Raw genomic sequence first — 14,645 nt, 5'->3', positions numbered from 1 at the left:
AAGCCGTTTAGGGACTGAGGACACCAAGTGAGTCAGTGTGTCAGGTGTCATTTTGGCCCATTCTTTCTGCAAACAAGTCTTAAGGTCCACAACAGTTCTGGGTCTTCGTTGATGCAATTTGTGTTTCAACATGTGCCACACATTCTCTATTGGGGACAGGTGGGGACTGCAGACAGACCAGTCCAGCACTCACAGCCTTTTCCTCCACAGCCAGGCCTTGGTAATGTGGCAGGATGGCTGTGGCTCAGGTGTGTGGTGATGAGGAGACAGGATGCCGAGTCTGGGCCTACGGGTGACGGGACCTTTGTCGAGGTGGTGGTGAGCAGAGATGAGTGGCAGAGAAATCTCCACGTAGAGTGTATACATGGGAGTAGACTTGGAGAACATGAAGGAAGCAGGGTTGGCCATGAGCACTGGGAGCCTGGGTGTAAGGATGCCTGACCAAACAGGCAGGGACTTGGGAGTGACGAAGTGACACACCAGTGAATTGAGGATATGTCAGCTGGCGTAGACACAGGCAGGAAGCTAAGGAGACACTGGCCTGAGGCTGGCTCATCCAGCGACAAGGAAATGAATGGTGAGTAGACGCTGGACAAGAGGCCACACAGGCTGCAATGAGGTACCAACAGGTGAGTCAAGTTGACCCTGGACTGGAGCCACACTGACTGTGGTGAAAGGCCAACAGGTGAGTCAAGCTGATGCTGGATGAAAGACGCTCATGCAGGAACAAACTGGTGTGAGGTATGTAGGAATGTAGAGCAGAGACTACCCACACAGAGCGGAGTGAAGCCTATGGCCAAAGTAGAGACATCAAATGCAAACAGGAGGTGGTAAAGTCTGTCAGGTAGGAGAAGAGCTGGACCAGCCGCTAGCAGTTCCCAGAGTCACAGGAGAGACTGCAAGGTTTACTTGGTGGGTTGAGTGGCAGGTCCGGCATATAAACAGTGCTGGGTACAGGTAGTCACAGGGACCAGGAAATCAGCCGGACAAGACACCGAACAGGTCAGGCAGCAAAGGTCAAAGACGCAGTTTCTCAAGAGGTAAGTTCACTGAAAAAAAGGAATTTCAAGAAAGTAAAAAGCCTTGTATCAAGGAAATAAGTCTTATTTTAAGTCCAGAAAAATTTTTTATCTGGTCAAGCATGGTTTGCATTTGAAAAATAATCTCATTTTAAGAAAGTATGGCTAACTTTTAAGAATTCTTGTCAAGCAAAAAAATCTGCCAATGGGGTAAGATTTTATTTGCTTGATACAAGATTATTTGTTTTAATTTAAGAATATTTTGCTTCTTTCTAGTAGGTCTGCTTTTGCAGTGTTGGCCGGTAAGAAGTTGCGCAAACAGCAACTGACTGGCGAGGAAGACACAGCCGAGCTCAGGCTATAAACTAGCCAGCCAGATAGAATGATTGGCTTGACTGTGCCACTCCCTGCCAGCAATGCCCAGTAGCTCAACCAGGACTCCCAGGAGTAAAACAGGCATGTGACCTCGCATGAAGTGAGTGCTTATTTTGTTGTATTGTTTTCAGTGAGATACAAGACACAGATGATTTACAAAGCACCACTTTCAGTTTTAATTTAGATTTTACCTACTGATGCAACTTCTTTTGATTTGGCGTTGTACATCTTAGCTTTCCCATAGTAAGTGAGGCCTCTGGTCTGTTTGTACAGAAGTACAGGATCTTTAGATTTGCTGTTAGTGCTAAAGAACTACTAATACAATTCTGACTGACATTTTAAAGGTTGTAAGAAACAAAAGATCAGAAGACTACAACCTAATGCTAGACTAAACTGAGAACCTGCCAGAATGAATGAGTAAACGACAACCATCTGTCACCAGAAAGACCCGTGAGATGCATTACAGCCTGCAAAAAGTTTAAAGTGAAGACGATGAAACTCACTGGCACTGGGCTGGGACTCCACTGCATTCCGTCGTCTCAGCAGGATCCTCTGGAGCTCCTCGTCATGCTTTGTTGATGACAACCTTGCCTTTGGTTGGAGGGAAGTTCTAGTGAAATTCTGCTGGACAGTTTCAGAAACAAGCAGCATGGTCAGCGAAAGCAGCACTGCACAGGAACCATTACATCTAGAGGAAACTTCAGTAGGTTTACTGTTGTGTTGTCACTGTTTGACTCAACAACACAACAGTGTGAGAATGTGTGCTAATCTTCATCCTGTATGTCTAGTGTGCTGCAGCACTACTAAAATATTTTTCTACTGCTACTTCGAGTTTTATTGTGTTATATGCACACTGTCAAAAATTAATTCTCTGCTCCTGTGTACACACAGTGAACTAGCACAATAGTAAGAGGTTTGTGAGGACATTTGATTGTTTTAAAGTCCCATTACCATGATTCCTTTAAGTTCCTGAATGGCAGAATTAGAGGGCAGCCTCTCCATCTGATAAAAGGAAAATAGGAGGAAAAGATGGGCTTAGTAAATAAACAGCAGTCTGACACATTATACTTATTTTTCCTCATTCTGCACTTAGAGGCTAAACTACCCCTCTTACCACAGAGACGAGACACTGCAGGTAAGCACGAGGACGTATGCTTTCTACAAGAAGCAAATGTGTCAGCACACAGCCATTTTGAGACACGTTGATTTTCTCATCCTCATTATTTATAATTGCCTTGCAGAGCAGGTCCTAATGCTCTCCAATTTGCCAAAGTTGTTGTGTTGGAGGAACACGCAGACCTAAAGATGTCTTGGCCATATGTCATGTTTTATCAAAACAAGCAGCTCTTAGATAATCCCACACACTGATGGCTTTAAGAGCACTGAACAATATTTGCTCAACAATGCATAAAACCTCGCTCAGGCTCCAAACGCTGGGTGTCTGCAGCCGGTGGTAGTTTGGTAATTTCAGCCAAGATGAAAACACAGTCACACACATGCTCTGTCTTTAATGACTCCCAGGTGTCATGTTTAAATGTCTTCATTGTGTAGTATTCGCTGTGGGAAGTGTCCACAGTCTGTTTTATACCTAGTAATGCTGCTGTTTTCTTTGCCTGACTAACCAAATTTTCTTCTGTGTAGTAAACAAAGAATGAATGTAAAGCGCATCACTTCCTGTGCAGCAGACTTTTCCCACAAAGCGTTTATAAGTGCCAACACAAAGACCTGTAGTATCACAGTGGTGTTACCTGCTGGAGAGACCAGTGGCAGTACGTGCAGTGTGAAATGTCCCTTTGCCAATCATCTTTCAGTTGCTGTACTGATATCATGAAGCTCATTACACTTTCTTTGTCTTCGTAGCTCAGTTCACTAAGTGGCTATTTCAATTAATTTCAACTCTGAGCATAAAATAACACACTGAGCTGTGAAATCTGTTACTGATTATGTGAAATATGCCATCAAGGTAGCAGGAGATATGCTATATCATTTAACAGGACGACATGAAAAACAAAAGGACTTTTTGCTGTTTTAAAGGACAAGGCCGGCCGTTTTATATAGTACTAGTATTTTCAACAAACCTACTGTGAATTGGCTCTATACACAGTTAACGTCTGTCAGTGTTCAACCTAAATGATCTTATTTGTCTGTGCCATAGCCCTCTGTTGTTGTTCAAAAATGATTAAAAGCACAGCAGTGAAACACAACGCTGCACTGGGTGACATGTTTCTTCATTATGAAACACAAGACCTGCAGATTTGTTCATATGTTGCACATGCACAATTATATTTCTGTGATCTACCTCTTGATTTTCTCATATTAGCAGGAATACTCTTGGGGCTGTGTACATCTTAACCAGAGGCTGTCCAGAGGAAACCTTTTATTAGAAATTCAAGTTATTATTCAAACATGGTAAAAAAAAATAAAAAAATATTCTATTAGATGTTTAAATTCTGAATTCACACTAAGCCCAACAGGCTGTGCCTTGAACCCCAGCACCGTCACTGTGGCCTATTGCATGTTGTGTTGGCCTAAACCGACTAGGCTACTGCGTTACGTCCGTGACTCAGGCCATTCCCAGCACCTCGTCAGCAGGCATGGGGACTTTCAGAAACTCTGCCCCCGCACATGTGGGAGCGCATTCTCGGCGGTGAGGCATACCTGCTCTTAATCATTAGGGCAGTACTTAAGGAGTACTGGTGTGTCCTTGTTGCCAGATGATCTCTTGTCATCCTGCTGGTAACTTTGTATGTTGGCATTGTTATTATTATTTACTTTTCCAAGTCTAAGTATGAGTCCTGCATTTCTCTGAGTCCTTACTGAACAGATGGTGTTGAGATCAGGGGCTGAATGATGTTACCTGCTTTCTGGTCCTGTCGGGTGACTGGCTGACTGGTCGAAGCTGAACGCCTTTCTTGATCCTTTGCATCATTTCCTCCACTGCCTGCTGTCTGATGTCCACCTGTGGGACTGACGGACAACACACAACAACCGAAACAAAGATTTCCTCACTAAGCTTAAAGCCTCAGTGGTCTGTGTTTAGTGGCTTCAATAACACTTATGGGAGTCTGCCTCAGTGTGAAACTGCCAAGAACCAAAGTGAGTTTAAATGATTTGGAGGGGTATGAGGCACTGTGCAATCCACAAGCATCATTAGTACTCCAAGTGAAATAAATCTCATTTTGGTGTAAAAGCTTAAAAATGACACATGCTCTCAGGAACAATCGAAGTTTTTGCTTCAGAAGCTCAAGGGCTTTCTTCTTAATTATGCCATAAACACTGACTGAACTGTAGTATTGTGGATTCTGTTGTAGCATGGATTTAATTGTAGTCATGAAACAATTCAGAATTATTGGCAGTCTGCAAATTTTGTAGCATTCAAAGTACAGCTGTATATTTCAGAGCCTTTGTTCTGTGTGAGGTTACTAAACTTCATCTGGAACAAATTTCAGCTCTGTGTAAAAACACAAACACTCTTTAGCGATTTTTCATCCAGAAGTTCTCAGAGTTTCTCGAGTTCTCAAAAGGTGACAACAACAATCTAATTCTGTAATAGCACAACGTATTGAGAAAGAAATGTGAATATTTAATTTTCTAACATAGAACATTCAATGGAACACACAATGGAACCATTGTCAGCAAGATGTCTTTAAAATGTCACACGAAAACTATTTCCTGTCAAAGTAATAGCCAAATATTTTTCTTCAAAGTGCTCAGAAACAGACTATTATATTCCAGTGTCAGAGTGGAAGATCCTTGGGTGGCACCTATTCAGCCCTGTATATAATTCCAACAAATACCCTGTGCCCAGGGCCCAGTTCACTCACAGTATTCAAAACCCATTGAACAAAATGAGGACATGTATAGCTTGTTCAGTCAACAGAGATGCTCCACCTGCTCCGACAAGTCAAGGCTCCCCTTTTGTTTGCACAAATTGAAGAATTTAATATGTTGACCTAATAGGCCAACGATGGAGATTTGAGTTTAAATTTGCACCACTTGCTACAGCATTTGGCCTTCTACACATAAGTGACAAAGGCACAAAGGGTAAAATCTAAAAGAAAAAACAACAGGATTTAAGACCGGTTCTCCTACACCGATGTGCATGAGACGTACTGCAGCCCTGCACCGCCATCACATGCTACACAAAAGTAGATATTAAAACCTCACAGGTTTTCATACTGTTTTAATTTATCATTTTTGGTGTCTGGATCATTTGACACTGTGACCTCAACGCCAACTCTGTGGGCCAATCACAGCAGGGGATCAAACCACACTTTTCTGGAAAAATCCTTCAGTCAAACAGGTGGGTAGGAGAATGACTTAAGAATAATAATAACCTTTATTGGCCAAGTATGTTACACACAAGGAATTTGTTTCCAGTACAGAACCAATGGCAGCCATCTGCGGCACCAACTCAACTGATAGCTCTAACCATCAGGGGTCAACGGGGGGGTTCAGTGTCTTGCTCAAGGACACTTTGACATGTGGACTGGAGGCACTGAGATTCGAACCTTCAACTTTCCGTCTCCGGTTGGGAGACGACTGCTCTACCCACCGCACCACTGTGGCCAGATTTCTCTCGAGTTTACTGCTCTTTTGTGCTAAATATTTTGTTACTTCTTTCTCCTTAGACTTCATGTTTTGTCCATATCTTGCTCAATATCACTATCATGGTCAAATGTTGTGAAAGACACGAGATTCTGTATCTTTGGTGTTTCAGCTGCTGTTCTGCAGAAACACCTACCGATAATCAAAGTCCTAAAATGCTGGTGTTGAAGCCTCAAACTGTGCTGCATTATGCTCCAGCAACAGATTACACTGTATGATGCAAACACATAACAGATGCCTGCCTGCTGATCCAAATGAAAAGCTCTCCTTTATTACAGTTTAAACAAATGTAAACAAACTCCAGTTTGGTTGGTGCACCAGTATTTGTCATTCATATGTTGTGGCTTTTACATGTATACCTGGTGTCTTGACAGAGTCCTGGACCACCATTGGGATATCGGTACCGATGTCTCTCCTCTTTCGGATCATTGACAACAACGAGCTACAAGGGAAGGCACAAATGAAGATTAGCTGGTTGTTACTGAGGCTGCTACTCTCACAAGATCCTAATTAAACTGATCACCTTAATCAGCTGATTTAAAGGTTTTAAACATACATTTGAGTTTTTGGTGTGTATGCACCTTTGTGAATGTTTTTAAAAAATAATATCAATAATTATAGCCAACAACAAAGAGGCCAACAGAGTCAGAAGGGACATCAGTGTCCAGTGGTGTTAGATGGCCATTTTTGTTAAAAGGAGATCAATTCTAGAAATTTTCATCTAGGCTTTATGATGTACTTTAAAACACCCCCCTTTACCATCAGTAGCCCCTTTTACACTGCTCATTCAATGCAGGAGATTTCTGTACAGTACCGGCCCCACCCCCACCTCTTGTATAAACAAGGCGGAATGGGGGATTCTAGGGCTGTGAGAGAGAGAGAGAGAGAGAGCTAGAGGGTGAATAAGGGGAGTGAGCAGCATCAGGTAGAACAAAGTGGATCCCAGAATTAAAAGGTTATTTTGTGATTGTTTCACGGTGGTTACGCTCTAAAGCACAAATAAACACCTCTGCACAACCCAAAGGATTTTGTGCTATAATGCAGCCAGAACGCAGCTTCTGTCTGTTCTGAGGTGAGGTACGCTTTCCGTGTGTGTAGCCCTGCCCTCAGACAGACCTGAAACGAGTCCTGCATTTCTCTGAGTCCTTACTGAACAGATGGTGTTGAGATCAGGGGCTGAATGATGTTACCTGCTTTCTGGTCCTGTCGGGTGACTGGCTGACTGGTCGAAGCTGAACGCCTTTCTTGATCCTTTGCATCATTTCCTCCACTGCCTGCTGTCTGATGTCCACCTGTGGGACTGACGGACAACACACAACAACCGAAACAAAGATTTCCTCACTAAGCTTAAAGCCTCAGTGGTCTGTGTTTAGTGGCTTCAATAACACTTATGGGAGTCTGCCTCAGTGTGAAACTGCCAAGAACCAAAGTGAGTTTAAATGATTTGGAGGGGTATGAGGCACTGTGCAATCCACAAGCATCATTAGTACTCCAAGTGAAATAAATCTCATTTTGGTGTAAAAGCTTAAAAATGACACATGCTCTCAGGAACAATCGAAGTTTTTGCTTCAGAAGCTCAAGGGCTTTCTTCTTAATTATGCCATAAACACTGACTGAACTGTAGTATTGTGGATTCTGTTGTAGCATGGATTTAATTGTAGTCATGAAACAATTCAGAATTATTGGCAGTCTGCAAATTTTGTAGCATTCAAAGTACAGCTGTATATTTCAGAGCCTTTGTTCTGTGTGAGGTTACTAAACTTCATCTGGAACAAATTTCAGCTCTGTGTAAAAACACAAACACTCTTTAGCGATTTTTCATCCAGAAGTTCTCAGAGTTTCTCGAGTTCTCAAAAGGTGACAACAACAATCTAATTCTGTAATAGCACAACGTATTGAGAAAGAAATGTGAATATTTAATTTTCTAACATAGAACATTCAATGGAACACACAATGGAACCATTGTCAGCAAGATGTCTTTAAAATGTCACACGAAAACTATTTCCTGTCAAAGTAATAGCCAAATATTTTTCTTCAAAGTGCTCAGAAACAGACTATTATATTCCAGTGTCAGAGTGGAAGATCCTTGGGTGGCACCTATTCAGCCCTGTATATAATTCCAACAAATACCCTGTGCCCAGGGCCCAGTTCACTCACAGTATTCAAAACCCATTGAACAAAATGAGGACATGTATAGCTTGTTCAGTCAACAGAGATGCTCCACCTGCTCCGACAAGTCAAGGCTCCCCTTTTGTTTGCACAAATTGAAGAATTTAATATGTTGACCTAATAGGCCAACGATGGAGATTTGAGTTTAAATTTGCACCACTTGCTACAGCATTTGGCCTTCTACACATAAGTGACAAAGGCACAAAGGGTAAAATCTAAAAGAAAAAACAACAGGATTTAAGACCGGTTCTCCTACACCGATGTGCATGAGACGTACTGCAGCCCTGCACCGCCATCACATGCTACACAAAAGTAGATATTAAAACCTCACAGGTTTTCATACTGTTTTAATTTATCATTTTTGGTGTCTGGATCATTTGACACTGTGACCTCAACGCCAACTCTGTGGGCCAATCACAGCAGGGGATCAAACCACACTTTTCTGGAAAAATCCTTCAGTCAAACAGGTGGGTAGGAGAATGACTTAAGAATAATAATAACCTTTATTGGCCAAGTATGTTACACACAAGGAATTTGTTTCCAGTACAGAACCAATGGCAGCCATCTGCGGCACCAACTCAACTGATAGCTCTAACCATCAGGGGTCAACGGGGGGGTTCAGTGTCTTGCTCAAGGACACTTTGACATGTGGACTGGAGGCACTGAGATTCGAACCTTCAACTTTCCGTCTCCGGTTGGGAGACGACTGCTCTACCCACCGCACCACTGTGGCCAGATTTCTCTCGAGTTTACTGCTCTTTTGTGCTAAATATTTTGTTACTTCTTTCTCCTTAGACTTCATGTTTTGTCCATATCTTGCTCAATATCACTATCATGGTCAAATGTTGTGAAAGACACGAGATTCTGTATCTTTGGTGTTTCAGCTGCTGTTCTGCAGAAACACCTACCGATAATCAAAGTCCTAAAATGCTGGTGTTGAAGCCTCAAACTGTGCTGCATTATGCTCCAGCAACAGATTACACTGTATGATGCAAACACATAACAGATGCCTGCCTGCTGATCCAAATGAAAAGCTCTCCTTTATTACAGTTTAAACAAATGTAAACAAACTCCAGTTTGGTTGGTGCACCAGTATTTGTCATTCATATGTTGTGGCTTTTACATGTATACCTGGTGTCTTGACAGAGTCCTGGACCACCATTGGGATATCGGTACCGATGTCTCTCCTCTTTCGGATCATTGACAACAACGAGCTACAAGGGAAGGCACAAATGAAGATTAGCTGGTTGTTACTGAGGCTGCTACTCTCACAAGATCCTAATTAAACTGATCACCTTAATCAGCTGATTTAAAGGTTTTAAACATACATTTGAGTTTTTGGTGTGTATGCACCTTTGTGAATGTTTTTAAAAAATAATATCAATAATTATAGCCAACAACAAAGAGGCCAACAGAGTCAGAAGGGACATCAGTGTCCAGTGGTGTTAGATGGCCATTTTTGTTAAAAGGAGATCAATTCTAGAAATTTTCATCTAGGCTTTATGATGTACTTTAAAACACCCCCCTTTACCATCAGTAGCCCCTTTTACACTGCTCATTCAATGCAGGAGATTTCTGTACAGTACCGGCCCCACCCCCACCTCTTGTATAAACAAGGCGGAATGGGGGATTGGAGGGCTGTGAGAGAGAGAGAGAGAGAGCTAGAGGGTGAATAAGGGGAGTGAGCAGCATCAGGTAGAACAAAGTGGATCCCAGAATTAAAAGGTTATTTTGTGATTGTTTCACGGTGGTTACGCTCTAAAGCACAAATAAACACCTCTGCACAACCCAAAGGATTTTGTGCTATAATGCAGCCAGAACGCAGCTTCTGTCTGTTCTGAGGTGAGGTACGCTTTCCGTGTGTGTAGCCCTGCCCTCAGACAGACCTGAAACTGGATGCACGTATAGTAGGCTACTGTAATTCCTGGTTTCCATTTACAGCCTAAATATATCAAACAAAATCAGATAAGAGAAGCCCATTTGTTTCCTTTTAAAATTGGCTGCAAAGTGCACGCACTGCAGGAGGTCATGATCAGCATCGTGCCTCAGGTACTGGGATTCTGGCAGCTATGTAAAATGAACACAGGAGCGTCAGTTTCCAGGCTTTCTTATGTTCATTGTAAAAGGTTTTAAATTAAAAAGCCGCCTTGAAGGAGGGTCAGAACACCAGCAGTTTGCTGCATTCTCTGTGTTTGTCATTCTGTTGTATGGAAGATGCATCAGAATGCATCAAAGAAAAACTGACAGGAAACTGGTGATGTGAAGAGCACACTGTGTGTGATCAAACCTGAGCGGGTTGGAGGCCAGAGCTGGGGCTGGTGGGTTGGTAGCTGCCTGCAGCTTCTTCTGGAGCTCCTCAACTGGCCAGTTAAACACAGCCAGTTAGCAGAGTAATGCCCTGCAGTGTTTCCTGCCCTTGTACTGTAGTTCCAAATATAGCCTCACCTGTAAACCGCATATCCTTGACCTCCACTTCAGCCTTAGCGCATCTGTCAGTGTACTCCCTCTTCTCCTCCTCCACAAGCTCCAGCTTGCGCTGCAATGCTGTCAGCTCCCTCTGAGTCTCACAGCTACTGAGTTTGTCCTCCATCTGCTTTATCTGGGTATGAACACACCACAACACACACTCACCATTACACCATGCTGTAGGTGCCTGTTTTTGCTGCCTGTACAGCACATAAAAGGACATTCCCTTTTTTATTTATTCAAAAAACAACACTGTTCACATACAACAATAAACTGCAGTGAATGCTTCTCTTCTACCTTCCCACTGAGTAAAGAGCGGCTCTGCAGTATTCTACTGGCTGTGGTGGCTGCAGCTCCTGCAGTGATGATTTCTGATAAATAGCACTGGGTAGATGCCAGCTGACAGTCATCCACTCCCCAACCCCAGTTCCTTAACCAGTATTTTAATTGTTCCTTAAATGAAGGGTATGGCTCATCTCCACCCTGGCTACAGAAGAGACGGGTGATCCCACTCAGCTCTAACCGTTTTCCATTAATGCCATAGGAGGTGGGAGGGAGCTGGAGGCTGTGCAGCTCCTTTTAATTATTCATCTGGCAGGTCATGGCCCAGGATAATTCACTAGCAATCCCTTGATGTAATTAACCAGCTAAATAATTCTTGCTTTGATGCATACGAATGAAAGGCATTACAGGTGCGAAGCCCAGGGGATGGGTTACATATGTAATATTTTTCTTCTGTTTTAACTAGTTTGTGTTTCTGATACATAAAGCATGGATGAATAACTACAAATAGTTTTGGTTGATTCTGTGTTACAGTCACTCTTTAACCAAGACTCCTGCAGCATGAGTTTAAAAGTTTTCAAGCTTCCGGGTTTGCGTCAGCATTGTGCTGCCCACTGCCCATGGACAATGCTGTTTCCCCTGCTGCTCTGCTAGAATTTAATTTTGAGGCACAATATACAAGAGAAGTGAGTACACCCTTGTACATCCATCCAACCATCCATCCATTATCTACACCACTTATCCTAACAAGGGTCATGGGCGGGAGGGGGCTGGAGCCAATCCCAGCTGACACTGGGTGAGAGGCGGGGTCCACCCTGGACAGGTCGCCAGTCCATCACAGGACAACAAACAACCATACACACTCACACTCACTCCTACATCCAATTTAGAGTCACCAGTCAACCTAAGCTGCATGTCTCTGGACTGTGAGAGGAAGCCGGAGCACCCAGAGAGAACCCACGCAGACACAGGGAGAACATGCAGACTCCACACAGAAAGGCACCGGGTCGGCCGGGGCTCAAACCCAGAACCTTCTTGTTGTGAGGTGGCAGTGCTAAGCACTGTTCCCACCCCTGTGCAATTTTATTTAAATGTGAAATTATTCAAAACTTTATCACCTTACAGTAATTGCATTACTTCTAAAATGAGTAGGGCAATTAATCTAATAAAAAATTACAAACTAACATTTTAAATTTATTATATTAAAAATAAAGCCCCCAAAAATCAGTACACCTTTCGTTACTGAGATTTAGAACTGGTATGTTTTCAGAGCTTCATGTTTCCACTTTTCTTTTCAAACCTACCCAGTATGGAGGACACCGGTGTTACACAAGAAATGTTCTGTCATTCTTCAGAGGAAATATGTTTCAGCTGCTCTTTGCAGGAGAGGTTGTGTGTTGTGTCTTTAAAATACTCCAAATATATTCAGCTGGATTCAAGTCAGATGACAAATCAGATCTTAGTTTTCACTTTTTTTTACAATCCCAAATCATAAGTTGGGATAGTATGTAAAATCTTATTAAAACTGAAAGTAGGGATGTGTAAATCCTCTGTGTCCTGTATGACATTGAAAACACAGCAGCATATTATTTGATGTGAAACCATCAGTTTTATTCTTTGTTCAAAATAAACACTCACTTCAATCCTGATGCTGCAACACATTCCAATAAACGTTGGGACAGCAAAGCGTTTACCACAGTGTGATGCTGTTGTTCCTTTTCACAACATTTAAAAGCCGTTTAGGGACTGAGGACACCAAGTGATTCAGTGTGTCAGGTGTCATTTTGGCCCATTCTTCCTGTAAACAAGTCTTAAGGTCCACAACAGTCCTGGGTCTTCATTGACACGATCTACGTTTCAGCATGTACCAAACATTCTCTACTGGGGACAGGTGGGGACTGCAGACTGACCAGTGCAGCACTAACAGCCTTTTCCTCCACAGCCAGGCCTTGGTAATGTGTGTGAGGTTTTGTTAAAATATGCATGGGTGTCCCCGGAAATGAAGTTGTCTTGAAGGCAGCATATGTTGCTCCAACATCTCTCTGTATCGTTCATCATTAATGGAGCCATCACAGAAGTGTAAGTGACCTTTGCCAACCTTTCTGACACAACCTCAGACCATGACAGACTCTGGCTTTTGGACTTGTTGCTGGAAACAGTCTGGATGGTCCTTTTTGTCTTTGGTCCAGAGCACATGGTGTCCATTCCTTCCAAAAAGACCTGAAATCATGATTCATCTGACCACAGTACACATTTCCACTGTGTGATGGTCCATCCCAGATGCCTCTGAGCCCAGAGCAGTCGACTTCTGGACACTGTTGACATAGGGCTTCATTTTGGCACAGTACAGTTTTAAGCAGCATTTATAGATGTAACTACATATTGTAGTGCCTGACACAGGTGAGCCAAAGTCATCCTGAGCCCATGTGGTTATATCACTTATAGAAGAGTGATGATTCTTGATGCGGTGCCGTCTGAGGGATCAGAGAGCTCAGTCATCCAGCTTAGGCTCAGCCCTCGGCCTTTACACACTGAAATCCCTCCAGACTCCTTGAATCTTTTAATGATATTTGGCACCGTAAAGGGTGATAGATCCAAATCCCTTCCTGTCTTTCTTTGAGGAACATACAGGATACACATGATTTATAAATGACTACTTTTAGTTTAAATTTTGATTTTATATACCACAAAGCCCATGCACACTGGGGAGTCAAGGTGTTGCAGGATGTAATTCAGTGCTCAAGCCAAAACAGATGATCAGGAAGCAGAGGAGCTAGAATAACGCCGGGTAGCTGACAAAACAATCTGGCATAGCATCCTCAGGTGGGCGTTGGAATCAAATGATAGACCAGCGGGGAACAAATGGAAAAGCGGCGTAGATATAGGGAGCTGAACCAGAAGATAATGAGCAGGAGGTGGATGAAATGATGACTGATTGTGCTGGCTGAGAACGTGGCAGGAGAGGCGGGGGAAAAAACAACAGAAAACCAGGAAGCGATGGTCCAAACCGTGGCAATACTCCCAATATTAATCATGCTTTTTTCATGTTCTTAGGCAAAGTTTATTCTGGCAGTTTTGTGCTGAATGACAACCATACATTTTTTGTCTTGGATGCCATCTATAGAGGTTGATGTCATGTAATGTCCTTGGCATTGTGAGAGCTGTCACAGAAACTTTGATTTCCATTTATAACCACTGTGCCAAGTTTGAAACACTTGTCTGGTTTTCAGAACTAGATTGTGCAAGTAGCACACTGTGGCATCATTTTAGGATGACCACCATTGTTTCTACTATGGCTTGTTCTATACAGGTACAGCTCAATAAATTAGAATATTGTGGAAAAGTCCATTTATTTCAGTAATTCAACTCAAATAGTGAAACTCGTGTATTATATAAATTCAGCGCACACAGACTGAAGTACTTTAAGCCGTTGGGTCTTTTAACTGTGATGATTTTGTTCACATTTAACAAAAACCCACCAAATCACTATCTCAATAAATTAGAATACCTCATAAGACCTATAACTTAACATTTTTAGTGAATTGTTGGCCTTCTGGAAAGTATGTTCATTTACTGTATATGTACTCAATACTTGGTAGGGGCTCCTTTTGCTTTAATTACTGCCTCAGTTTAGCATGGCATGAAGGTGGGTGATCAGTCTGTTGCACTGCTGAGGTGGTATGGAAGCCCAGGTTTCTTTGACAGTGGCCTTCAGCTCATCTGCAT

The 14,645-nt window shown here is 42.7% G+C and overlaps 1 protein-coding gene across 1 annotated transcript in view; it reads right to left on the bottom strand.

The window, feature by feature from the left end:
- The window catches only part of shtn1 (shootin 1), a 55,327-nt gene that overhangs the window by 5,366 nt on the left and 35,316 nt on the right, over positions 1-14,645 (bottom strand). The window contains exons 11-16 of the mRNA XM_020607531.1: positions 10,617-10,770; positions 10,459-10,531; positions 9,303-9,385; positions 7,193-7,302; positions 2,346-2,396; positions 1,898-2,015 (exon numbers count right to left, since the gene is read on the bottom strand). Coding sequence (XP_020463187.1) covers positions 1,898-2,015; positions 2,346-2,396; positions 7,193-7,302; positions 9,303-9,385; positions 10,459-10,531; positions 10,617-10,770 — 589 coding nt within the window. The remainder of the gene's footprint in view (positions 1-1,897; positions 2,016-2,345; positions 2,397-7,192; positions 7,303-9,302; positions 9,386-10,458; positions 10,532-10,616; positions 10,771-14,645) is intronic.

The sequence above is a fragment of the Monopterus albus genome, unplaced genomic scaffold, assembly GCF_001952655.1.
Source record: "Monopterus albus unplaced genomic scaffold, M_albus_1.0 scaffold87.1, whole genome shotgun sequence".
Classification (NCBI taxonomy): domain Eukaryota; kingdom Metazoa; phylum Chordata; class Actinopteri; order Synbranchiformes; family Synbranchidae; genus Monopterus; species Monopterus albus.
The sequence above is the reverse complement of the archived record's forward strand: the minus strand, read 5'-3'. Positions and strand labels throughout refer to the sequence as shown.